The sequence below is a fragment of the Pagrus pagrus genome, assembly GCF_965226575.1.
Source record: "Pagrus pagrus genome assembly, chromosome: 17".
In the NCBI taxonomy this organism is placed as follows: domain Eukaryota; kingdom Metazoa; phylum Chordata; class Actinopteri; order Spariformes; family Sparidae; genus Pagrus; species Pagrus pagrus.
The window spans coordinates 20,698,385-20,725,459 of record NC_140201.1 but is presented as its reverse complement, the minus strand read 5'-3'; the positions used below and the strand labels follow the sequence as shown (position 1 = coordinate 20,725,459).

At 41.0% G+C, this 27,075-nt stretch overlaps 2 protein-coding genes across 3 annotated transcripts; one reads left to right on the top strand and one right to left on the bottom strand.

Moving 5' to 3' along the window:
- Positions 1–1,990: 1,990 nt before the first annotated feature.
- On the bottom strand, positions 1,991–13,363 carry nsun2 (NOP2/Sun RNA methyltransferase 2). The gene is made up of 19 exons (XM_084378868.1): positions 13,130–13,363; positions 12,304–12,461; positions 11,991–12,095; positions 11,799–11,904; positions 11,520–11,591; positions 11,255–11,339; positions 10,163–10,355; positions 9,474–9,548; positions 9,158–9,288; positions 7,412–7,485; positions 7,118–7,248; positions 6,239–6,335; positions 5,803–6,017; positions 5,245–5,337; positions 5,021–5,156; positions 3,960–4,040; positions 3,268–3,406; positions 2,756–2,795; positions 1,991–2,669 (listed from the first exon to the last, which is right to left on the bottom strand). The coding sequence occupies exons 1-19, from the start codon at positions 13,190–13,192 to the stop codon at positions 2,387–2,389; spliced, it is 2,277 nt and encodes a 758-aa protein (XP_084234994.1). The 5' UTR covers positions 13,193–13,363; the 3' UTR covers positions 1,991–2,386.
- Positions 13,364–13,804: 441 nt separating this feature from the next.
- Positions 13,805–26,907, top strand: srd5a1 (steroid-5-alpha-reductase, alpha polypeptide 1 (3-oxo-5 alpha-steroid delta 4-dehydrogenase alpha 1)). Of its 2 annotated transcripts, XM_084378917.1 has the most exons (6): positions 13,805–14,239; positions 14,374–14,540; positions 18,460–18,561; positions 21,824–21,974; positions 22,093–22,189; positions 26,755–26,907. In XM_084378917.1, the coding sequence occupies exons 1-5, from the start codon at positions 13,929–13,931 to the stop codon at positions 22,157–22,159; spliced, it is 798 nt and encodes a 265-aa protein (XP_084235043.1). In that variant the 5' UTR covers positions 13,805–13,928; the 3' UTR covers positions 22,160–22,189; positions 26,755–26,907. The 2 variants fall into 2 exon arrangements, with proteins under 2 accessions (XP_084235043.1, XP_084235042.1); XM_084378916.1 differs by lacking the exon at positions 26,755–26,907 and having other exon boundaries at positions 22,093–23,526.
- Positions 26,908–27,075: the final 168 nt, after the last annotated feature.

Here is a 27,075-nt window from a genome sequence, read left to right as displayed (position 1 = left end):
TATCTGTCCAATTCAATTTATTCATCCCCACCCTCTCTCTAACCCTCCATCCACTCATCTCTCTTCATCCTCCCAAGGCTTTTATCATTTTCAACTCCTTCCATTTTCATGCGCTTTCCTCTACTCAGCTCGAAAAAATTGAGCGTTTTTCTCTCCTTGTTCATCCTTGACTGACTCCACGAGCAGCTCCACCCCCCACCTCTGTTATGACTTCACCTTCACTCTGAAATACCTTCTACACATTTCAAAAGATCTCCACCTCTTTTATTCATCCCTCCTTGATCTTGTTTAAACTTCCCCCCTCTTCTCTCGGCAATGTTGTTCATATCAACCATTGAGTCTTTTATTTCCATCTCGTCATATAAGCTGTGAGGAAGTGTGGAAATCAGCCTAATTTGGCAAACAAAAAAGAAAAGCAGGTTAAAAAATGCTGTACAACTGGGCTTACTCTTCCACTAGGTCTTCTCTTCTTGTCCCAGACTTGTCCGCCTCTGCCTCTGCAAACAGTGCTGTCACAGGCATATCCACAGCTGAGAGAATTGACATGACAGCAGTAATACCCGCTGCCGTGCACTTTAGAGGTCACAGATCAAATAAAAAAAGGATGGGAACAAGGGCCAACAGAGGATGAAGAAGAAAAGCGAGGAGGGAGTTGGGAGAAAAAAAAAAAAAAGAGAGGCGAGCAGACGAGTACAGGATGCTCTCTGTGGTCCCTCTGTCCTCTGTTCCCTTTCCGACACCAGAGAGAGGTGAGGGGGCTGGTTGTCATGACGGCTGTTGTCATGGTAGCTGGACTGGGTAATAAACAGGAGGAGAGATGTCCGTCCGTCCGTCCATCCAGCACAGTGAAGACGTGGCTCATATGCTGTTGTCATGGGAAGTTGATCCTGTGTTTTGCATATTTTGATCATCACCTTAAAGTATTATGAGGAACTTTTGAACTGGTTATGAAACATTCTCAGTTTAATACTGATGCCTGTATATGACCTACATATGCAAAAAGACTGGTTGTTTCCATTAGAAATACTTACATTTTAGAGTTTGTTACTTCCTGGAAAATCATTGAAAATGTTGTTGACTCTGCACTCGGAGGCGTATATACATTTTTCATCCAATAAGTGCCTTCTTTCTTGCTTGTATGGATGTATGAAAAGAAGAAAGTCTGGGTTGTGCGTTGCTCGTGACCGGAGCGCATGGATTACTGTACAAAAGCACAACTGTATATCTTTATTTAATGTTTTGGGTGAAACTGGGTCATGTTTTATGGAGAATATTTGCTGGTTTTCCCTCTGCTGCCCTCAGGCTGCTCTGCCTTGAGCAGCTCTGGGCAGGTAGCTCTACTTGTTGCCAAAGTAACTGCTAACAAACATACTGATAACCAACAGTGAACACCTCTGGGGCAGGGCCACAGTCTTGTTTAATCCGTTGCTCCTTCATAAAGATTTATTTTCATGGCACCTTCCATAAATCTGCTAATTGGTTGAAATTACTTTTGTTATTCAGTTTTAGGTTTTCAAGGACAAAGACACAGATTCTGTTTTTCATCTTAGTCAATGAAGAAAAGAAATATAAAAGGACAAGGTTATCCTTTTTGATTAAAAAGGCATGTTTTGTCTTTGCAGCTGAATCTGACTTTGTTTCTGACAACTGTGAACTTGGAAAACTCGCATGCTGGAGACCTTGTTGGGTTACTATGGCAACCAGCAACACTGAGCTGTTGTCATTAGTCTTACCAATGATTTCATGCGAGTTTGATGGTTTTTGCTTGTTTCTTCAATTATTCTACATTTAAAAAACAATGTGAAAAAATGAACTTGCAACACCTTTGTTTATCCTAACCCACTTAATCTACTAAACTTTATTTTTTACCATTTTATTTCCTCATAGCCGTTTCATTCTGTCTGTAATTATCAGAACCTAATCAACCCCATCTCAAGCATGCCCTTCACACTTCAAGAGTCAAAAGTCAATCATTTGACCGGTGACACAGTTCAACCTTCAACGCTTTTAATCAACTCCATATTTCTGCTTAATTACAGGTGTAAAAAATGAGATGGCAGCTCATATAAACCTCTCGAAACATTAGCAAGTGAAAGAAAATTGACGCCACTTGGTCAGTGGAATAATTTGTTAAACCATAAAAAAAAACAGTTATATAAAATAAGACGAGCCATTAAACTAAAAGCTGTCTACTGGAGGGGCTCCAAAAAATTAAAATTCCCAAGTGAGTCCATCTCTGGGAGGGAATCCTTCTGCAGTGGCAGTGTGTTGAACAGAGAAACCCTCCTCTACCACTTAATGTGGTCTCGGACCAGGTTTACAGCTCTTAGAGCTCCAACACGTCTTCAGTCAATCTTCCTTCCTCTTCCTCTCTCTCACAACATCCTCAGCTGCTAGTCCCCTGGTTGCCGCTGTTGGCCTTTGGTTGTGATGATCCATTTTCATCACCGTTCTCCAAGTCCAGCTCCGCCTCATTCTCTGCCGCTCTTCCCTCCTCTCCCTTACCCTCATCCTTCTGTTTCTGCCCGAGGCCCTGTTTGTCTCTGAAGACCTCCACGCCTAACATTCGGAGGTAATGAAACCTCTCGTTACGGGGGACGAAGGCACGGATGGACGTCTTTCCCCTCCAGCCACACAGCTGGATGGAACACTGAGGGTCCACTGGGGCACTGACAAACAGAGGGTTAAGGTGAGTATCAGAAATGACCAAGGACACTACTTTAAAATACATTTTTCCCAAAAACACACAACTTACTCTGGGTTGGGGATGTACTTCAACACAATGCTACCCATATCTGTGGAGAGAATAACAGATTAATGATAACTAGAAATCAATTATGGATTATTCAAAGCATTTCATTTCCATTTTAACTAACGATACTCCACCACGCTCGCCATGCACAGTTACTTACATTCATATCTGACAAGTGCTCAGTGTAAGTACAGTTTTCTTTTGTTGGGACTGCTCAGCTACTATTTTGAGGTTTTTGGGTCAGTGCCTTGCTCAAGGGCAGCTGAACACCAGTTGTTGAGGAAGATCGAGCATTACTCATTCATTTTCTTCTTTCATTTAATGCCAGCCGAGCCAGAAACCTTCCAGTCACTGATGCGCTACTCTAACCTCTAGGCTGCATCTCAGACTCTTTTTGTTGGCGGTATCAAAAGGAAACCTGCTGTAGCACAATCCTATTAATTACACTTTAAAGTCTTTATTTAGTTGAAATACATGTTCTTTATTATGGGATAGAAATCTTTTGGCATGCGTACTTATTTTCTTGGCCTGAGCGTGAGCGTCCTCCTGCAGTTTGCTGAGGAAGGGGTTCTCCTGGGTCAGCAGCACTTTGATGTCCTCCACACTCACTCTGATTATCCTGGAGCGAATGTACGGCTGAAGAGTGTAGATACCCTTCAAGGATAGAGGAGAGAAGTGGTTCACAATCTGAAGAGCAACTAAATAAATCCAGATTCCTTACAGTTACATAGAGCATAAAAGATTAATTCATTATAAGCATATCTGAGTGTGAACTCTGCTGTCTGGCTCTCTTGTTATTATTCATCTGTGTTCATCGCATCTGCAGGGAATAGAGCAATGATAGGAAAAATAACTCTGCATGATTGAGGAGCTGCTTTTATGGTGAAATGTAGTATAAAATCAAAGAATCTGTAAGGTGTCGAGGTCCTACAAATATAAGCTATGATCACTATGCATCACTGCGTGTATCACTTCAATTCATGAGGTTGATTTGCATACAAAAAGGAGATTATGGGAGTAGTGTGAAAATGTGCAGCTAAGGTGTGAATAGAGAATGTTACGTTTTCAAAAATAACAGAGCTTTCAATTAATAAAAAGACACTGCACAACAAAGAGCAGCTGGATTTACAGAAAATGTGTGTGTGTGTGTGTGTGTGTGTGTGTGTGTGTGTGTGTGTGTGTGTGTGTGTGTGTGTGTGTGTGTTACCTCCTGAGCCAGTCTGAAGGCACAGCCAAACTCCTCTCCATCACTGTTGCGAGACCACACCTTCACCCCTGTGTTAATGACCTGAGAAACAAGTGAAACAAGCATGCTGACATATGGCTCCGCACAAAAACAACACAGGATGCCAAATTCTTCTGGCCAACACCACTAATTAACATCTCTCTGGAAAAAAAAAAGGCTGTATAAAATAAAAATACATGACTAATTAAGCTACTTGTGGTGTTGTAGTATTACTGATGTTAAAAAAATGCCTTGCTCAAGGCATCTACTGTACACAATATTACAAAACTGTGTGTAAACACTGTGCAGCTGGTCTGGTGTCCCAGCAGGAGTGGGAGGCAACTGTCAGTGATTTGCACAGGAAAAAATTAACTTCTGAAATAAATATGCATGTTGAATTCTTTACAAACCTAAGGGAGGTGAAACTTGTAAAATAAGATTTGCATGATATTTTAATATCAGAATAGTAAGGCAGGAGAAACAGATACTTTCATTAAACGCTACGTAGATTTTCTCTGTGAAATGAAGGAGGAAGGAAGGGAACACAGGGCCTGGTTTATTAATCACCACATCTAAAATATGGAATCGTGTGGAGGGATGCAACTCACTGTGGTTAAGCCCAACAGAAAGTGGCTTAAAGTGAGAAACATTAAACACAAGGAGGACAACAAAGAGACTGAGGCACACAAACACACATGCACACAGCCACCTGTGCAGGTGCTACAGGGTGGAGGACCAGAGGGATTTGGGATAGGAGAGTGTCCCATCTGTTGTGCACGTTCCCTCTGATGGGCTAGTACATGTACACACACTACAAAAATAAACTGGTGAACCGATGTAAAGCCAATATGTCTGTGCCCAAGTTTGTTGTTTGACTACACTGTGAAGTCTGATCAATACTCGATGCATTGTCTCTAGGAAAGAATTGACTCTTGATTTGTTGCTTCTATTTTTAAATCAGATTAACAAGCTAGGAAACGCTTTATCATCATCACCATCAAACCTAGCTTTGAATGTGTGCGAGTATCTGAATGCAAACACACCTTCATGCGCTCGCTGTTATTGAGCAGCACGTTGCGCAGCTCTTTGGACACCATGTACAAGTGTCTCTTCTTGCCCTCGTGGGTCCTGGTCAGAACATTCATTTTGGGGAAGTTTGGCGACAGATCATAGAAAGATCTGTAAAAAAACAGAACAAGAGCAGTTTAGCTATACATAAGTGCTGAAAACAACCATTTGCATGCCTAATACACACAGAGACACTCACTGTATGGTGGTGAAGACAGGGTCATCTTCAGTCAGGAACACAAAGGGGTCTTCTTTATAACCAAACAGCTTCATCTTCTTAGAGGCTGGAGGCCTGGGGGGAGGAGAGACACATTCATTTATGGCTCTAATTAATTACTAGGGTTTATTTCAAATCAAATCAATTTTATTATGTAGCCCAAAATCACAATCACATTGCCTCAGTGGGCTTTACAAGTTGTACAGTGAACCACATCCTCTGTCCTTAGATCCTCGATTCGAATAAGGACAAACTTCACTTGCAGTCATTTGAAATATTTTTCCCAATATTGAATACTGAACAACTGTGAGGGCCTCTTATAGGGCTTTTATTTTGAAAAGAAAATGCACGATATGCTAATTTTTGCATTTCATTTTTACTGTAAACTTATGATATGATTTTTTTCTGGGGTCTGTACTTAACAAGCATGTTTGATTTGGATATTGCACTTGTTCAGCCCTAAAACAATTCTTCTTTATGTAACGGCTCAAGACTGCAGTATTCCTTTGTTCATTAGCTCACCAGACCAACATGACTCACCCACACACTCCATCTTGTTTCACAGCACTCTCCTGGGCCAAGGATGCTCCTTTGGGTGCCTCCTCTTCTGCCTCACCGTCTACTTTTCCCTCTGGGCATCCCCGCTCCCCCTCCTCCATAGCACTCTCAGGCAGACAAGGAGTGTCTACAGGGGTCGAGGCCGCTGGAGAGTTTCCAGTCTGGGCCGCTGAGAGGGACGAGGCATCCTTCCTCAGCTGGAGACGACGGGGAGGGAGATGAGCAGACAAAGAAGAAAGAAAGAAGTCCCAGCTGTGGTTAGTAACACTGAACAGGTGAGAGATGCAGCGGGGGGGAAAGGGACTACTGCTGGTTCAACACACATACCCACATGGGGGGGAGTTCTGCTCCATTTCCCTCTTCAAGTAAGACTGACAATCTAATCATCCATTAACTGTGAGTGTTTGTGAGGAAGTACCTTGGGATATCTTTTGTTCCAAGGCATCGGGGCTTTCTTCACCAGCACTGCCACAAAGAAGCCTCCAGTGTTCTGGTGATGTGGCAGAATCCTCATACTGACATTAAAAACACACACAAACATCACAAATCATGCCGTTGAGTTTTATGGTGCCACCTACTGTGTAGATAAACAAGGATTTTTTTCAGCATTAAATAAAAAGGTGCTGAGGCAGTGTGACAATAGCTCCATCTGCTGGCTGGCATCGTGTCAGTCTGCGCATTAAAGTAAAAGCTGCAGAGCAGAAATGACATCATCCCCCATTAAGTGAGAGTGCAGGTGTGTACATGTATGTGCATCCATGCAGACAGAGTGTGTGTGTGTGTGTGTGTGTGTGTGTGTGTGTGTGTGTGTGTGTGTGTGTGTGTAGCTGTGCCAAGAAAATAAATCAGACACATTACTCAGCTAATGAATTTGGCATCAATGAAAACAGAAAAGACTACAAGTGTGTGTTTGTATTTCTCTGCTTTCAGAACAAATTACTCTGAGGAGGCTAAAAAGATGAGAAAAATTAGCTAAATTAAGATAGAGGTTTTGTGGGGGAGGGTTCCTTTTCTATACACTGAAGAAATTCCAGCAGGGAACCACCTCCTTATTACAGCACTGAGCAATAGACTACACTGATTGTTTTGGCAATCAAAGTCGTGCCATATAAGGCTTGCCTTGGCTACAGAGCCTTTAGTGAAGTCATTACAGCAGAGCCGACCATATGTGGACTTAAAGATTAAGGTTTGGGGGGTTATAGTCATGAAAAAGGAACTGAAATGTCTTTAAGTCCTCCACAGTTTAGAAGAGTACGTATGTAGAGTACATACTTTTAGTGTGTGAGTGTGTATGTACCATCTCTCCAGATGCATGCTAGCAAGCTTCTCGGGGTCTTTTGGCGGGAACATGGTGGGGCGGATCTGTGTGTGACGACTGCTTGGAACCGCGGACCAATCCGGGTACCACTGGCCCTCCTTGGTCATCAGCTATGGAGACAACAGTCAAATTAGTCAGGACACCGACCTGCCAAACTCAGTCAGACTTTGAAGCTGAAGCGCTTCCATGACTTAAACACCGTTTTCCTGTCTGGTTTGTTTTTGTAGTGGTTGGTTTGTCGTAATGACCGCCAAAGACTAAACGTTCCAGTACCTTCCAGGAAGTGACCCCAGGCATCCACTTCAGCCCTGGCAGATCGGCTGAGCTGTCGGCCAGCTCCAGCGCTCCTGGCAACGGGGATGGGAAAGACATTACAACTTGGCAGAAAAAGACGGAGTGGTTATATTTAGATGTGATTTTCATATACTTTATTCGGATACATTTAGCAGCTCAAAGGTGAAGGAGGTTTTATTGTAAGCTCTACAGTTATAGGCCTTGCGTGTTTCATCTAAAAGTGCTCCAACTCTTATTTTTTTGTGTCATCTGTCCAGTTTTATGACACGATATATATACACACATTTACAGTGTGTAAGAGTGCCATGGCAGAAGGTAAATGAGACGTCCTTGGCAGTCTTTAACAGTAATATATCGTAACAGAAATGTTCTTATTGAGCACTCAAACGTGCGCTAATACAATATTCCTTCATCCAGAACAGAGTCCCTGATGACATTTGGATTGGGCATGGGGTGATATGAGAATCTCATGTCACAACTATCCTGGCCACAGTTATAAAAATTGTTTGTGATAGCCGGCTTTCAGAACCAACAAATCAGACTTTAATCAGCAACTATTAAGATAGCAGATGAGTTATTTCAGTAATTTTTCAAATCAAAATGTCATAAATAATATCTGGTTTCAGGATATATTATAATAAATATAATATTGTTTAGTTTTAGATTGTTGGTCAGACAAAATAAGCCATTTGAAGATGTCACCTTGGAGTTAAAGAAACTGATTTTGTTTTCTGCCATTTTATAGACAAACAATTTATTGAGAAAATCTGGAGAACAATCAATAATAGAAAAAAGAATTGTTTGCTGCAGCCTAATTGATCATAGTAATAGTTCAAGTTTCAGGGCTTTTAAAATGGTTCAACATCAAAACATCAACTTACTTTTGCAACACAAGGTAACCTAGTTGTAAGCCAATTGTAAACATGTTTTATGCTAGCTGTAAGGGCAGAAAAAATGGTCCACGCAAATACACAAACACAGATGTGAGGCAGACGCTTCAAGTTATGCAGGGTCAATTTCATGCATTGTTGCATTCCAGAGTTATGTGTCTGAATGTGTCAGTACGTCACAGTATCTTGCTTTGGTGCCAGACTGTGGTGACAGCTGTATTGAAGTCAATGGGAGATGCATGGAGAAACACACTAAAACCAAACATATCTACGTCGTTTGACTTCTGATGAAGAAATGCCTCCAGGAAATGAAACGCTCTATTTTTAATCAACACGTTGTTCGTACCTCCACAAAGGCTCCTGTTTGCAGTGTAATTGCAGTCTCATCAGCTTGATCACAATATTATCAGCCCTGTCAATCATTTGGGGGGGGGGGGTCCAAATATAAGCCTGTTTTTGCCCTAGGCTGTTTAACGCCATAGGCAACTTGGTGACAGAGATCATCTTTTTAAATCAGATATCTGTGGTGGATGTGGTTGAGTGAGGCCACATGAATTCCTCGTAAATGTGGCAGTGTGTTCCCATTTTTGAGAAATTTAAAGCCGGCCATGTGAAACGATCAAGGCCAAGACTATTGACATGTGTTTCACAGCCAGCAATAGCAACTGAGACGTAAGAGACAAGCAGGAAATGGAACAAACAAAAAATTAGATAACATTAAATAAAAGGAAATAACAGTTGAAACTGTAGATAAATTAAACTAAAATTGAGCTCATTTGAATAAAAACTCTGCCACATATTGCTTTGATTGTATAGCCCTGTGAGTGTTTGCTACCTTCGCTCTTCTCCAGCAGTGCTGCGATGACAGCTTCGTCCTCTATAGGGTTGAGTGAACAGGTGGAGTAGACCATCCTCCCTCCTACAGCCAGCTGTTCAACGCCACGCACTGCAATACGCAGCTGGAGCCTGGTGAACACACACACACACACACACACACACACACATACGCTCTGTAATATTGCCAACTTTTTTAATTAGCACCAAATGAACACACTCCATTCCCTTGTCGTTTCGTCAATTTGGTCTACCACAAAAGTACGTGGATTCCTCTGTTGTCACAAAAGCACAAACACACACTCCCCCCCACTCACCCGTGGAGGTGCAGGCTGTTGCTGGTCGTCCACTTCTTCCACACGTCTATGTTCTTCCTCATGGTGCCGTCCCCGCTGCACAACACAGAGCAGACAGCAACACCAGTCAGACACATCCCCAGTTTGGCCCGAGGCGCTGCAACCACCAGAGATCCCCGACACTTCTCACAGGGCAAAAACTGTCTGCCAAGCGCAAACTGTCTAAACGCTGGGCTTTAGCTGACTGCTCACATCACTGCTGCCTGCCTGCCTGCCTCTCTCTGTCTTCATTACGGCTTTTCCTCCCCTCCCTCTCCCTATGTTGTGCTTGGCAGGGCCCACTGGCTTCAGCGCTACAGCTGGCCAAACTCAGGCAGCATTTGCAAACAAATGCAGTTCTGTTTTGGCCATAAAATGACACTAGATTTCAAGAGGAGAAGGATGTTTTACCACTAAGCCTGTACTGAAACATTAAGAACAAAACACTAGAAACATTCATTTATAAGGACATGTTAATCCTGCATTTAACAGACTGAGTAAAGTATCATCTCCATCTGTCACACAAAATCTCCTCTCCAGCCAAACAACCACACATACTGCACAGTTTATCAACCATATTTCCGTTCTTTATCCACTTCCTCCTCCGACTTCCAAACTCCCACAGTTCTGTAAAATGTGTCAGTGACAGTGTCCTGTGGCCTTTTGCTGACCTGCAGGGCACGTCACACAGGATGCGGTCATAGAAGAGGATGTCCTTCTGGCCATCGGCGTCGATCTTGAGTGAGGGGATGCAGGAGGCGTCGTGATTGATCACCATGATGCAGGGGCTGTTGAGACGCTTGGCTTGGTGAACGAGCAGGTAGCAGCGCTTGTTGTCCACGTCGTTAGCAATGACAAAGCCCTCTGAAGGGAGGAAGAGTGGATTTAGGTTAACTACTGTTAAAGTGGAGGCACAGTGGCAAGAGCTGTTGTTTACTGCTAGGTTATTTCGTACCAAGAAATACAGAGGATTCATACAGAGTTTCAATGATACAATTCAAGCCCTTTTAAACACTTTCAAGGTACCTAAACAAAACAGTTCTAGATTACAATCACATCTAAATAGTTACAATAGATGAAATTGCTAAAATCAAGTTTACAGAATTCCTTTATACCCACAGCAACTAGCATATATTGCAAAATGATTAATTTATGAGCTGTTCATATGAATTTTGATCATGATTTTTTAAATGTTTGTTCATTTTGACACCAGAAAAGGTGTTTCTAGCTTGTAACAAGTAAAAAAAAGATCTGCAAGTATGTGTAAATATCTGCAAGTATCTGTAAAAACAGTCGAAAAACAAGTCCCATTTATCTCACTGAAATGCTACTTTCTAGGTGATATATTTTTAACATGAATTAAATTAAACAGATATACTTGGTAAGAGCTGCGCAACAAATATGATAGAATCCAATATAACGAGATTGCGAAGGATTTTTGGTTTACAGTACATGAGTGATTGTGTAGATGAAACACCAGTTTCCTGTTGAAAATCAAGCATTTTTCAAGAAGTATATTTGAATTCACATAACATAATGGTTAATATCAAGCATTACAAAAACTTTCCCGACTTTCTACAAAACCTAAATATACTGGGTTATGTTTATAGATGTGTTCTGTGCTTGATAACAACAATAAAAGCCTTTTCACGCCAAGCAAAGGTTTTTGTCTAGCTTGAGATCGCCCTGCAGCTGGGATACAATGAAGATGGTAATGTAGCCGATTTCACTTTTGTTCCTGGTATTAAACATGCATGTCTTACCTGGGAATGACACATCCATGTCAGCATGGAGCATCTCAATCAGCTGGGCTGTCTTTGACCCTGGAGCTGCACACATGTCCAGGATCTGCACAGAATCACATGCAAATGAACACTTCAAAACAATATCTTTCTTTGGAAGACCGATATTTTTCCAAGCCACAGGGAAAAGGTTTTACAAGGAGGGACAATGGAGAATAATAATAAATAAAAAATGCATAAAGCACTGACAGACGTGTTATTCTTAACCTTCAAAGAGGGCTTTTACCTTATGGTGGGACTCAATCTTCATCAGGAGAGGAGGGATCATACTGACAGCCTCCTGTCGGCTGATGTTGCCCTGCCATGACAAACACAAAAATGATGCTCGTCTCTTCATTTCTCTGAAGACAACTGACATTGTGTTCTCCTTAATTTTTCAACAACCTATCAAGACCAGTGATTGAGGCCAATGTTCAAGCCTGCAATGCTGCTGTTATAAATTAGCTCTTCTACAGGGCCGCAGGTGTTTATGGTTAATTTCCTGTGTGGTTTGCGTTTGACTCACAGACTCAGTCTCGCTGACCAGAAACTGGTGGAACTTCTCCAACAGGGGAGACTTCCTAATAATCTTCCTGCTCATGTTGGTGTGCCAGGCCTGCTCATCCGGATACCTGCAGTGGACAGGATACAGTGTGTACTGACTTTATAGAATGAATCTGTGTGTCCATTTAAACCAGAGTAAACCATGAGATCTTACCAGCTCAGAGGCTGCGGGGCCTCAATCTTCTGGCCTTCGATCTCTAGCTCCTGAATATCCTTAAAGTATTTGTCCTTCAGACAGTGGAGGATTTCTTTGGCATGGCTAAAACAAGACAGAGAGCAGAGGAAATTGGGCTTGTAGCAACAGAATCCAATTATCAAACCACTGTCCCCTTTACAAGCCCAGATACTGGAGCTTAGATCAAGACGAGAGAAAGAAAAGACACATTCATTTTACACAAAATGTATGGGGACACTTTTACGAGCAAAACAAATATTCTGAATCCAGGTTATAAATCTGCCCAGCCCACCTCTTGTATCCAGTGATGCGGATGGTTGCTGGCAGCGGTTCCCTCATCGCGTCCATAAACTGTTCGAACTCTCCATCAGGCACCAGGCCTTGTTCCTTGTAGTAGTGCTCAAACAGCTTATTCTCCTTGACAATGTCAGCGTAGCCAGCTCCCCAGCCCTGAACACAGCAATGTATGGTTATTAATATGGGTCATATATACAGAATATTTGAACTGCCTTTTTGCAAACTACCTGGACAAGCATCAACTAAAAAATAAACTGAATGTCATTCAAAATTCTATCAATTCCATGTTTACGTGCTTATGGTCCAGTGTAAATAACCTGTAGAACATGTCACATGACCTGTTACAATTCAGTACGGTCTAATGGACAATTCGGCATGTTGTAATCCATAAAATTACTTTTTCAGTTACATTTTCTATGCTTACTACCTTCACAGGATTTTGAAAAGGACATTTGGACTTGGAAAGCATGGCCACTTAAAATTAACACATTTCTGAGCAATGTCTGGTGAAGGCCCACAATCTCTCCTGACAAAAACAAACAGGTACGTGTCTAGACTAATGTTTAATGTGAAAAAAGGCGGTCACACATGGCTTTTAAAACATTAGCAGAGTTAACGGTGGCTAACAGTGAAGCTCTACAGCTGTTAACCAGCGCCACAGCGGCATGACTACACAAGTTTAGTGAAGACAACTTGGACACAGAACCGTGCTCGTCACAGCTCACTTCGCATCTAGTAAATAAAGGACATAAACGTGGCCTGAATGAGCACTTTCCATCCAACATTAGCAAGAGTTGCTGCAGCAGAAGTGTGAATCTTACAGCGTCTCTGTCGTCTCTGCCAGTAGACTGGTTTTTCTGTCGCTGCCTGCTTCTCTTCCCCATGTTGGAGCAGCAGACAACTCTGGAGATAAGTCTGCGGAACAACGTCGTGGGTGAAAGCGGAGAGAAGTGACCTGCGACTCCGGTAAAAATATAAGCCTGCGGAGCGTTTGATGAAGGACTGCTGCTGCGCTGTGTTGTATCCTCGAAACGTGTTGCCTCTGACGCACGTGAATCAGGACCCTTTCGGGGTGGCCACGAAATCTGCCTGAAAAAAAGTAAAACACCTTCGTGGCAGTTGGTGCGATTTTTGAAAACAAAAACAACAATAAAAAAAACGGCTTTAGTGTAATACAAAAGCATTACAAAGTGACCGAATTCTTCTATACATTTTTACGTATTTAATTTCTTTCTTTCTATTATATTTGAATTGCGTTTAATCCAGCTTGAATGTCACGTAGACCAACATACAAGCGTTAGCAACAATAGAGTAACCTACAAAGTAACCAGGTTATTGTCTACAACAAATAATAAATGCAAATTGTATATGAATATGAAGTGATGACGTCAGACAGCCCATACACAGCCGAGCATATGATTGGCTGATAAGGTCCAATTTGGTATGCTCAGGGACCTGTGATTGGTCCGGGATGGGACACCCATGCGTCAGTTGCGTGCATGTACTGCATGCCATTCGTAGCATGTATGGGTACTAGCTTATGATACAGCATATCTTGAAGTAGTTTTAGATATTCGTAACATTTAAAACATTAATATTTTTAGTTGTGCAATAGTCGTCATGGACTGGCTGCTCTCCAGGCTCTTCTCCTCGGAGAACGAGGAGCTGTACATGTTGGACTGCCTGGCTTACTTCATGGTTTTCATGGCAGCCTGCACGTTCGTTACTCTGCTCTTCGAAAACGTCCCATACGGCCGATATGCTACCAGCAAATATGGCTTTCCAGTGAATGTAAAGTTTGCTTGGTTCGTTCAGGAGCTGCCTGCCTTCCTGGTGCCTTTGTGTCTGGTAGTCTGGACGTCTTGTGCGAAAACATCCCTGCTGCCCAACCAGCTGCTCATTGCTATGTATTTCTGCCACTATGTTCAGAGGTACGTAATTACAGTCAATTACCAATCAAGCTGCACTGTATTTAATATGACATCAGTGGTAATCGCTCACTAATCTACACCAGTCGGCCAAAATAAGTATTTGGAATAACTTTGACATTTTTGTTCTGTTGCAGATCCCTCATTTATCCATTTTTAATCCGTGGAGGTAAACCAACACCATTCGCCTCGTTTGCCCTGGCCTTTGTCTTCTGCATCTATAATGGCTACATGCAGATCAGATACCTGAGCCATTATGCTGAGTACCCTGCAGACTGGGTTACACATCCATGCTTCATTGCAGGTGGGTGTTCTGTGTGTGTCTGGGATCCCACTGTCTTCAAGGAAATATGATGCATTTTTTATTTTGCACAAGATCTTCACACCTTTTTCTGTGTAAAATAGACCTGCTTTGTCATTCACATTCCTCACTGTAAGCAGTAACTGGTGTATGTTACAAGGGCATAAGATTAAAAAAGAATTGGTTATATTTTATATTGGCAGAGTTCAGGATTCCTTTATTCCTGCTTATTCCCATCCAGCTCATGTGTTTTTTTTTAAAGCAGTTTGAGCTGAACTATTTTATCTTAAATAACAGTGCACTCTCATTTTGCAATAAAGACAAAATATTTCTGGAGCTTCACATCAAATAAAGAGTAGCAGCATTCACGTAAACAACTGAAGTAGATGGGAACTTGTTCTAAAACATAAGAAAACAACGTTAAGAAAAAAACATTAAAGTTGTCCATCAGCTTGTCCAACATAATCCAAGTCTCCAGAAACCCAGAGATCCTAAATTGATTTGAAAAGACATTGTTTACACCCCTTTTCAAGCATTTTCAAAAATCTACACTGTAAACAAACAAACAAACAAACAAGTCCCCATCTACTTCAGTTGTTAGGACAATGCTGCTACACTGTTTTGCTGTGAAGCTCCGGAAATGATCTATGGATTACGAATTTTCACCCAACTTTCCATCGACATGGGGACGAGTAGATAATGCATGAATTTTTATATTTGGATTAACTTGGATGAAAAAATCATTGCTAGCATGATATTTTATTTATAATGTCATTAAACTGATTGCTGATAAATAGTTAGATCATTGCACTGTTCAGCTTGTGTGATTTCTGTATCTTATTCCCAACACTGTCTGCAAACGAATGGAGGAGCTGCTGTTTTGGAAGACACCATAAAACTGTAGCAATAGTTTGCTATGTCGTTTGCATTCCATTTAAATCCCCCACCCACTTTCCCTCTGCTCTGCAAGTGGCCTCTGTGTGATGTATTTTGTTACCTAATACCGAGGGCTGAGAGGAAGTGGAGCTACTAATGAGAGAGTAAAAATGTTCTGTGTGTTCCTGCAATATTACTGCTGTTCTTTTGTCCTATATTGCGCCCCACAAGATTAGATTTTACCAGTGAATTTGGTAAATGCCAGTGATGTTGGTGCATGAGTGGTGGAGGTTCTCAATGCATGTGAAAAAAAACTTTTCAGTGGCAATCATAAGCCTGCTATTAGAAAAATGAAAGTTTCCTAAAATCTCATAAATAGTTGATTTAAATGCATGAGCAGTTTTTTCTGCAAAGTGATTACTGCGGTTAAAACAGTCGGCAAGTTTTAGTGTTCAAATGGCAAATTTCTATTTTAATGTCAAGTTAAATTGCTTTTAGTTGAGTTTGTTCATTTTTGCAGTTTTTACAAACTACATTTGGTTTTGCTCGTTTTTATTTGTAAACTTTTATTTCTTTGTATTTCATTTATTTTTTATTGAAATAAGTTTTAACATGTAAAGTACAGTGAACTCTTTAAAGTCATTATGAATATCCAGTAGAGATTATTACACCAACAGCTCATTGTGATTTCATAATAACTTCTGTGATTTCATCTAATTACAACACTGTTTGATTAAATCTAAGAAAACTTTTGCAGATTTGGATTTAAGGACATGTTGCTCTGATAACTATTCTAGATTAATTTTAAACCATTTAAAAAAAATAATGATAATAATTATAATTTCAGACTAATGCCAAATGGTCAACATTCTTATCTGGATCAATCCGTTATCTGCGTACAAACAACAGTTTATCCCTTCTCCCCTCCTCTCCTCCCCCATGCTGTCTCTCTCTCTCTCCATTGTAAATGAAATGATATGGCAGGGCTTTGCTCAAAATCACAGCTGTCATTCAAACTGTTTTGTCGTCTCCTGGCTGTGGTTCCACTGCAGGTGCTCCTCACGCTCTCCAAACCTCAAAGTGCTCAGCAGTTTTTCTTGGCTACGCTTGGCTAATGCAGGAAACTGTCAATTTAGGGTATACTGTATGTTTTTCCACTGTAACCGTCCCTTCATGAGCCTTACAGTCTCTCTCAGACCTTCAATCAGCTTCAACTTACAGTTTTTAAGTTCAGTTTTTTACTTCAACATTTACTCGCCATCCTTCACAGGACAAGAAGATTCACAATAGATAGTGTGAATACATGTATACACAGTAAATACATTGTTGACTTCCTATAGTAATGAGCAGTTTGTGTAAATGGAGTAAAATGTGACCAAGAGCTGGACAATAAGACATTATTACATTGAATTGGCAAAATTATGACTCTCCTACCAACCTAAATTTATATTCCAATTTTCAGTCAATATATAAATTATAGCCTGGTAATCTGATGTAACTGCCGTTTTATTTTGAATCACAGAGAAAATCTAAGGTGTCCGTGGCCATTTTTAAGTTGGAACCCGGCTGATAACCAGTAATTACACTAATTGGGTAATTAGCCCAGTCTGCCCACAGTCCAGCCCAGGTTATAGTGTAATTAATCAGGACAAACGGGTCAGAAGTGACAGCAACATGGTCTGAAATATCATATAATGTATGTTTTATTTTTTAAATAACTATGGGTACATGTTTCAGTATAAAGGTGAAATTGATGATATAGATTTTAGGTCATAGATGGCCCTAATATAACTAATATACTATATATACGGAACATGATAAGTGTTTACAAAAAGATTATATCGCGGTCTTCATGTAGTGTGACATGTAAGATTTCAAGTTTATTTTAAAGATACATTATATAGAAATTTGCTTGTGCAATTTGGCGCCCCCCACAGTTTCCGAGTGCAACACCACTGTCGTAAATACAAATCCCAGGTCTGTAACAGTTTGTCAGACGTAATGTAGGTGCTAACTACAAGCACAACTCATTATGTCATAACAATGTTATGTGCTGAAAACTTGTGTGTTGAAATCAACATGTATGTAACGCTGTGATCCTACCCTCTCACTGAAGTCATAGTGCAGAAACAAGTGACAGAGACAGAGGTGTCTGAGACAAATGGTGAAAAATGCTGATCTCAATTTCCGCAAACCCAAAGTTGTCCAAACAGTCCATGACCCAAAGACTTCATTTAACATCATAAATGACCAAGAAAAGCAGCAAATCCTCAAATTTAAGTCGCTGAAACCTTTAAATATTTGACATTTTTGCTTAAAAATGATGCAAATGAATATTCGAATATCAACTAATCATTGTTGCTCGAAGGAATATTAAATAAATACTAGGGGTGGGAAACTCTAGGAAACTCTCCGATCCAAATTTTATATATTTTATATATGATTATCTTTTCTCATTGTGTGACTACGTGGTACTTTTAAAACAAATCACATTTGTAATGACCCATAATTTAAATAAACCGATGAATTTACTTCCATTATCTTTACTCACGCTCAACCAACCTTTGTTACATAAATTGTTACAGGTGATCATAACAACAGTAAAATGTTGATTAGTGACTTTTCTGCATTGAGACATAATCTCTGAAGAAAGAATCACGATGCATCTGAATCTATTTGACCCCCACTCCAATTATTACTGTGAATAAATGCTGTGACTTTTGAATAAATGTTTCACATTTAGAAAATATGCTCATTTTCTCTCTTTCTGAGCATTCAAAGGAAAACGTAGCTCAGACCAAGCTCGTGTCTGTGCATGAAGCATGGGGCTGGAGCCGGGAGGCGATAAGCTGAGATTAGCATAAAGATTGGAATCGGGAGGAAACCGCTTACCATCACACAGATATGAGAGTGGTATTGATCTGCTCATCTCACTCCGGGAAAGAAAGAAAATAAAGAGTTTTTCATCAAAAACACAAGTTGGCTGACTAGGCTCATGGTCAGTAAAATGTCATGCTGAAGCAGCTTTTGCTTGGTTTGTCTCCAGGGTCTGTCCTGTGGTTAGTCGGCTGGCTGGTGAATGTGCACTCTGACCACATCCTGAGGAACCTGAGAAAGCCTGGAGAGACTGGTTACAAGATTCCCACAGGTAAGGGCTTTAATCATGAAGTGCTGGGTGGAATTATTTCTCTCACCACAGCCAACAAGTCTGATACTCCTATTACAATACATTGAAATCTCACAGAGGAAATCTTAGATATTGTACAATTAGAAATACTAAAATTCTTGAAAGGGACCATTCTTTAGAGTATTTTTCATTTTGAGCCCAGCACATATGCTGTTGAAGACGTTTCACATCGCCATGCGACTTCTACTTCAATTTAGAGTTTGAGTCTTTTTTCCACCGCTGCTGTGGGGTGACAAGAAAGTCAAGAAAGCAGTAATCACATCATGGCACAGAGCTCTGTGGTCTTTGTGCACAGCGCTACATGCTAATTTTCCAGTGTGGTCGCATGATTATACAGGATCACACTGTGAGCAGAATCACAGGTTGTCAGTAGTTATCTTCTCCTCGCTGCCTTTACCCTCTGTGAGCCCCAACATTAGTGTTCTAAAAAGGTTCTCGCTGTTTTCTCTCTAATATGGTCCAACTCAGCTTGTGTGTCAGTGACTCACAATACTTGTAGTGTGTAGTTTTGCTTTACGTGACACATTTTCGAAACCGCACAGCGTTGATTGTAATCGTGTGGGACAGTAAGCCAGCCCTATACTGGAACATGCACATTATATGTCTGTACATGTACTGACTAAACCGAATCTGGATTCATGGTACAAAGCATTCAGTCTGTGTTGCCAGTAAGCTTTAATGGCCACTGCTATCGTACTGAACCAGTTCATATCAGATGTTATATTTCGGAGACTTCTGTGCCCTAGTAGAGGATGAAGACCACTCAACTACATTGATGTTGTTGGCAGAGACACGCAACATGTAATCGAGGACCTAACAGTGTCCTGGTTGTGGCCACAAGATGATGAGAACTGTTTAAAACTGGAAAAAAAAATGCCCATGCCATCATCCATATTACTTTCAGGTTTAGTAATAATTGCTTCTTTTTCATGAGACAGATAAATAATTCAGATTGTTGAGATGCAATTATTCTAAAACTAGCTTCAGTATATGAATAATGCTTAAACAAAACAGTTTGACAATTTGGGAGAACACTTTTTTGTCATTAATAGGGCAGTAACTAATGGTTATTTTCATTCTTGATTAATCTGCTGATTATTTTCATGAGTTCTTGATTTTGATTTTTTTTATTGATTTTCTGTAAAATGTCCAAAGATTGTGAAAATGGTCACAATTCTCCCGAGCCAAAAGAGACGTCTTCAAACTGCTTTTTTTTGTCCAACTAACAGTACAATAGTCTTCGTTTACTGTCATAAATTTAAGAAGCCGGAACCAGAAAATATTTGACAATTTTGTTTTAAAAATGTCTGAAACAATTGATTATCAAAATAGTTGGCAATTAATTTTCTTTGGATTTACTTATTATTGCAGCGCTACTTGATTCCAGGACTCATGTTCGCACAGTCAGTATGAAGCTACAGCTAGCAATCGGCTATGTTAGCTTAGCATAAACACTGGAAACACTGGGAAACGGCTAGCCTGGTTCTGTCCACTAACAAAGTTAACTAGAATGGCACTTAGCAAACACATACCTCTCCCCAAGGCCTAACAGTCCCCTTTAATTCAATCAAGCCTCAATCCAATATCAGATAAAATATCGTTTAATCCTCTAGATCCAGATTTTTATTTGGGTCTGCATCATAATGTTGTCACTCATAGACACCAGCCACCTAATAAAGCCACATTTTTTTCATCACAATCCAGGCATTATTGATAAAATGTAGAAAAAACACACCCTATCTTGCCATGTTCAAGGTGCACTGTGTAGTTATGGATAAGAAATTTTAATCAGAAGAGAAAGATCTTCATTGACTGATTTTTTACTAAACTAAATAAACAAACTCTTTGCTTTCATGTCTGAGTAAACTTAATAAACAAACTGACCTTAAAGGACAACACAGTTTCAAACCGTTTTACTTTGTTTATATGTGGCGGACCCTGCCACCTTTTTTAGCTTCAAACAGTGTTCTGGGACCTTATTTTCCTCTGAGAACAGCTTGTTTATTCAGTTATGGAAAATCGAAATATTTCAGAGTTTGTATTATTACCTCATTAAAATTGTAAATACTAAACTTCTGTGTTTTGAATTTCTTTTCTAAAACTACATACTGCCCCTTTAAAGAAAGTGAGAAAACAATTCCTGGATCCAACCATTTATCAGGATCAGCACCAAAAGTTAATGGGGTCTATTCATCTTTCATCCAAGTGTCTGGAAATCTGTTCAGTAGATTTTGTGTAATCCTGCTGACGAACCAACAAATTAACCAAACTTGGCAGAGGTAATAAAATCTGCCTCCGCCTAAAGCTCACCAATTAACGTGTTGTAGCTTGTTTGTTGTAGTTGTACAAAAACCAAGAACTGGGGTTTTACAATCCCAGGCCATTTCTGGTCTAAGCTAAGCTAACTGCTTGCTTCAGCATCATGCTGAATGGACAGTTGTGAGAGTGAATTATTGAAAACAATTCATTATCGAAACAGATGAAAGACTGATTTGATGGTGCATTTTTGCAGTGTGTAACCTTTACTATGTGAAAATGGATGCACATTCTATGAGATGTGACAAGCACAGGGGTGGGGTTGGGTAAACAAGATTTTGGCCCATCTCCAAATTCCTTTTGACAAACAGCCTTGAGGGCGGGATGTATTGGAAAAGCAAGATAAAATCCATACTGCTGCTTTTTTAGGTCACATAATTGGCAAATTCAAGCCATACGTTGGATTTTTTTTCCCCTTTGCTAAATGAATCAGTAATCATAACACGTTCACACAGAGCGAGTGGCTCCCCTGACTGTGAACATAGTCACAACAATAGCACCTTGAGCCTGAACTTGTGGTGAACCTGTTGAAACAATCCATCCCGGGCCCTGAAGGAAAATAAAGTGGAGGAGGAAGCTGTGAGCCGCGCTGCTCCAAATGAACCTCCAGGCACGTCTGGAATCTCTTCAGCCAAGAATCTTTCACATAGAGTGGAGCAACACGACACATGGCCTGCAGTCAAATAGTGAGCGCTCAGCCATCTTTAGTCAGTGTGGAGCTAGTTGTGTGGATGCGCTTTGAGTTTTTATCAGCATGCCCTCTCAGAATTTCATTGAGAGAAGAAATTGAATGGTCGTAAGGGAAAATCCATCATTTTTCCAGGGTAAAATATTTGGGTTGATTTTGCTTCTGGGGAATTAAGAAAGGATGATCACACCTGTCCTGTTTCCTGTCTTCCACCCACAGGCGGCATGTTTGAATATGTGTCTGGAGCCAACTTCTTAGGAGAGATAACAGAGTGGGCGGGCTTCGCTCTGGCCGGCCACTCTGTTCACAGTTCAGCTTTTGCCATCTTTACCGCAGTGGTCCTCGCCAGCAGAGCTGTGGCCCACCACAAGTAAGAATAATAACCCGCTCACACACACGGAGTAAGAAGGTTTTCACAGAGTGTGTTGCACACTTGGAAGCAAATACTTGTATTAATAGAAGAAAATTCCCTTTTTCTCTGTCTACAGATGGTACCTCACTAAGTTTGAAGACTACCCTAAAAGTAGGAAGGCCCTGATTCCCTTTCTCCTCTAAAAACACTGTGGGTACTGGAAGCCTGAGAAGGTACTGGTTTTTACGGTGGCTGAGAAGAATATACGCATAATCCTTTTTTCTAATTCAGGAAAGCTGTGATGTCAGAACAAACCTTGAAGATACAGATTTTGTTTTTTCATCTGATCTGCAAGCAAGCAACAGTTAAAATCCATCATGTTCAAAAGACTTGTACTGCTGTCATTTCTTTGGTTATAATGTCTATGAAGCACAGAGTAACCCCAACAATTATCAACTGAATGTAATGGAAGAGTTTTTATCACTGCTCTGGAGGATATGAGATAGTGATGTGAGCATACCTCAACACTAATACAGTGGATTTATAATGCTCTGCACCAGCAATAAACAGTTTTAAGAGCCTATGCTGATCTGCATATTCTCCCAGATGGAGCATAAACTTGGAAATGCGAAGCAGACCTTTAAAGTTTTTATTCCTTCTCAAGAATCATCTGTTGCAATGCATCTATTTGAATTAAATAGATGAAAGATGGTGCTTGAATTAAGTCCTGCCTCGTTTTGCTCTGGGTGTCACCAGAAAGAGATTTCTTCTTCTACTCTACCTCATCTCAAGCTGCGGGAAGAAAGCCACTTTGGAACAAACGGTAACCACATCATCTGTGCTGAAAAGACTGTAGCAGGCCGGTCCACGGCTACTGAGCTGCAAGGAAGTAGAATGGAGATCAAGCGTGGCCCCTCAATAACTCACCCATGCCTGAAATGAGAAGATGAGAGCACAGACTCAACAGATCACTCCTGGCAGGGTGTCTGAGAAAGAGAGAAGAAGAAAAAGAAGTGAAGTAATGAAGGGGGGAAGTATTGAGAAGCACGTCGAGCATAAATGACTGTGTGTGATTGAATGAAAGACGGAGAGAAAAGTGGAGAAAAGGAAACCTTGGTATCGATCTTAACATCTCTTTTATTCTATTACTGTCTTATAATTACTTTCACCATGAGCCAAATAATCTTCTTCTCCAAGAGTCAAGTCTTAATGTTTAAATACTTATAATGTGATCTGCCTTTTGAATGTTTTCAGAATTTTCACTGTTACTTTAAATAGGTTTAGACTGGAAACAAGCGCAATTACCTCATCATTTTGTTAAAATAACTAAACAAGTAATAATGACATCGGCTATCATGACACAGGTTGCATTCTTTTTTTTACTGAAGTGCCAGCTGCAGTTTCCTCCTGTAACTCCAATCCCTTTCCCAGCGGGGGACATTTCCAACACCAGTATCAGCCAAGGTCACGTCACTGTTGATGTAAAAAAAAAATGTGTTGTACCAGAAATCAATTTATTTTGTCATTGTTTTTACACATGGAGTCATCAATAAATAATAGGACCGCTGTGTCTGAGTGTGATGAAAAATGAAGGCTGTGTGTCGCTGAAGGCTACACAGAGTGACATCCTTCATGTTCATGGTCCCCATCGTCCCTGTCTCTCTTCCAGGCTATTTCCTCTGTGTATCCTCTTTATCCACGCTTCTTGTAATTGCGGCACTATATTACATAGCCAGTATTTACTGTGCCTGCCATCCGACTATAACACCATGTATCTTCCGGCAGACACCATTGGATTTTCTTTTTATATGCAAAGCATTTCAATGGAACGGCTTTTAACTCTTAAACTTCATTTAATTCACACAGGCTGCAGATACTCGGATATTTAATTTGCACTTACCAACATGTAGCACCTATAGGAAAGAAAAGCAGCAGCGGTTTAGAAGTGCAATGGCGCCTTCCACAGATGACGACAAGATGATTCATAGGAATAGCTACTGCAGTTGTAACACTTGAGAAACCTGCACTCAAGCTGGCGTGGACTCCACAAGTTTGTGCAAATCCTGATGTTAGCCCAGCAGGATTTGACAGTGTTCCACAAAGCTTCTTGTGATGTTACATATCCGATTTCACTTTGTGGACAAGCAGACCCTTCAGCCATGGTGACAGGTTTAGGATTAAGGAATGACTGTCAAGGTGCAGGATCGTTGTGGTAATTCAAAAACAAATCAGGAAATCAATATAGGGCTGAATGTTAGTGAGCTAGACAGCGTCTTCAAGTCACTCAGGTGGATATTCACAATTATCCCAATAATGGAAATTCACCACAATCAACTTTTCCTGGATGTTTTATCACAGTCAGTGAAAAAATATTATATTGTCCCATCCCAACTTGTGGAGTCCATGCCAGCTGAAGTGCATGCTGTCATTTAAAAAAAAGGGACATATTCTGACATTCATGGACATTATTCAAAGATTCAACTTTTCACTCAAATTGTTAAGCTGATATCAGTTGTAATGAAAAAAATATAAAATTTTAAACAAATGTAAAATAGAAGTGATTTGACTTGTGCTCTTTCTGACCCTAACTTGTTTCACCAAATAGACCTTAAGTGACTCAAGCCTTGACAATATAAAGATGGATGACACGTCTTCACTTCCTCCCACTGTGCAAAATTGAAGCCAAAATATCCCAGAAAACAAAAAGCGATCTGGCGCTGGTGATGGCTGATTGCTCAACTAAGTTACCACCAGGGCTCATCTGTCAATCATGACATTTCACCCCCTTTTCATAGCATGAAATAACTAATTTAAACCAAACGTATAGAAAAATGAACAGCTGAACATACGTCGCTGTGATAAGAACGACATTTGAAAAATAAAAATGTATTTGCCTTATACTTGGAGCTGTTAGTCCCATGTCCAATCTGCTAACATGGAGGTGCAGGGTTAATTAAGTATTCTGCAGTGAGCCATCAGGGGGCGATGAAGATGTTTTGGCTTCATTCTTTACATGCATGTAATATGTCGTCCGTCTTTATATATGTCACTGAACAACAAGTTTGTAAATTAGGTCAATAAAAAAATGTGTAGATAAAAATCAGACACCCTTTGTAGTATTAAGGTCAAATCACAATGCTAACGGCTTGTGTTTTCCTTGCCTGTAGATGGCACACATCTAGCCTGCCTACTCTACATTTTCAGGTCTGAACTGCTGTTGTTACTTTTCTTTCAGGTGGTACGGGTTGAGTGGACCTGCAGGGCCAGGTTCAGTTCTGAACCTGCTGCTCTGCAGTTGCTGAGATTCTAGTGGCTGGGCCCATTATAACTGTCCTTGTTATGCTGTATAACCCTACTGTGCGGCTGACATGCCACAGGCGATATGTTCCTGTGTAGAGATGTGAAATGGCTGTTGATATAACAGAGTAAATGCAGCGTTCCACTAATGTGGGTTAAATATCTGGAACATGCTGCGGCCTCATTATCATTCGAGCCACATGCAGCCTCAGACTACTGCCTGCTTCCTTAATATTATCAGCTATTACTGTTAAGCCTCGGAGCATACTGTTTACTCCTCTTGGCCTGTCTCTGTTTATGTATGTGTGTGTATGTGTGTGTGTCTGTTAGGCATCTGTCAGCCATGGTCCAGTCGTCACCAATGTGGTAATCCCATAAAAGCTGACAATGAGGCAAACCAGCCTTGAAATCACACACACGCACACACTGGCACACACTGGCACACAGTCAGTGTTGGCGTTAGGCTTGAGCCGAAACTGTGATGCATGAGAGATGAGAGGAATAACCTATTCAATCTGGTGTGTCACTCCAACGCCTGCATTTCATACAGTGTAAGATGTAGAGGGAGATAGAGAGAAAAGCATAGATTTCCACAGGCGTACAGTGGGAGTGAGCAGCTGTGTGTGTGTGCGTGCCGCCTGTGTGTGTTATACAGAAAGCTACATATCCTAGCTGGCATACACTTTGCTCTGGGGGGTTTTCCTTGACTCTGTCACATGCTGCACGTGAGTAGCAGCGGCGGGGGGCGGGCATTATGCAAGACACTCTCTCCCTCACTCTCTCTTTTACATGCATACACATCCCAGAAGGTGCTGGTTATGCCTTATCCAGCCTGCCTCCGCTCCATCATGGCGCTTAATGGGCTGGGAGATGGCTGTTACTGGTGCCGGAATGATCAACACCACCTGCTGTGCATTGCCCCTTGAAAATGAGCATTTGGATTCACAGGCCGCGCCATAGCTACATCTGAAACAATAAACAGGATAAGAAGGAGCTGCGTATACGCATACAGTGAGAATGACCTGTATGTGTGGTACCCTGTGGAATGCAGTGTGAGAGTTCTGCCGTTTGTTTGTATGTGGGCAGCATTTCAAGGGCCAGAGGTCGTGATTATGGCCCCCAGCAGGATTTGAGATGCCAGCTGACATCACAGTGTGGTCTCCCTCTCTGTCTAATGTTTATGGAAATTGTATTTTGCTGAGGAGCTATGTTGCTCTAGTTTCTATTTCCAAGGATTTCAAATGCTCACAGTGGGCGTCTTTTACTGTCAGAGTTTTTCTAAGCAGAGGCACATGAAGCTATGGATCCAAGACTGGGTTACCCACAGAGAAAGACTGATTTCCTGGGGTCCCAACCTGTTAGTGGCCCCTAAACCCATAGCTTTGCATATACGTATGTAATATCCTTCTATTTTTGGGTTTATAAAATATGTGCCGATACTAAAAGGTAGCTTTCAGACACAAGGATGTTAATAGTTACCTGTCATCCCTGCAATTTTCAGCTACTGTCCACAAGTTGATGGGGGATCCCCTATGAACCCACCCACCTCTGATGGCCGGGAGGTGGAGATAGAGTGCTCAAGGACCTCTGGGCTCCCAGGCCTTGTCTCAGGAGCCACTGGACCACGGGACCCTTATTCATTACTGACGTTTTACCGTGTACTTCATTTGTTGTCCAATTAAATATTTATCAAATAAAAATTCAAATATTTATTCTGTGCAATTCATCAACCGGCCGGAGTGATGAAGGAGTGGGCGGATGGGGGGCGCAGTCATCGTTTAAGAAACCCCTCGTAGAGCGCATGCGCATGGATTTGAAGAGA

Coding starts and splice junctions, on each gene's coding strand:
- nsun2 (XM_084378868.1), bottom strand. CDS start 13,192: ATGGGGAAGAGAAGCAGGCAGCGACAGAAAAACCAGTCTACTGGCAGA. Junction 12,096..12,303: donor CGCATCACTGGATACAAGAG/GTGGGCTGGGCA, acceptor GTCTTGTTTTAG/CCATGCCAAAGAAATCCTCC. Junction 9,289..9,473: donor AACAGCCTGCACCTCCACGG/GTGAGTGGGGGG, acceptor TGTGTTCACCAG/GCTCCAGCTGCGTATTGCAG.
- srd5a1 (XM_084378917.1), top strand. CDS start 13,929: ATGGACTGGCTGCTCTCCAGGCTCTTCTCCTCGGAGAACGAGGAGCTG. Junction 14,240..14,373: donor TTCTGCCACTATGTTCAGAG/GTACGTAATTAC, acceptor GTTCTGTTGCAG/ATCCCTCATTTATCCATTTT. Junction 14,541..18,459: donor ACATCCATGCTTCATTGCAG/GTGGGTGTTCTG, acceptor GTTTGTCTCCAG/GGTCTGTCCTGTGGTTAGTC.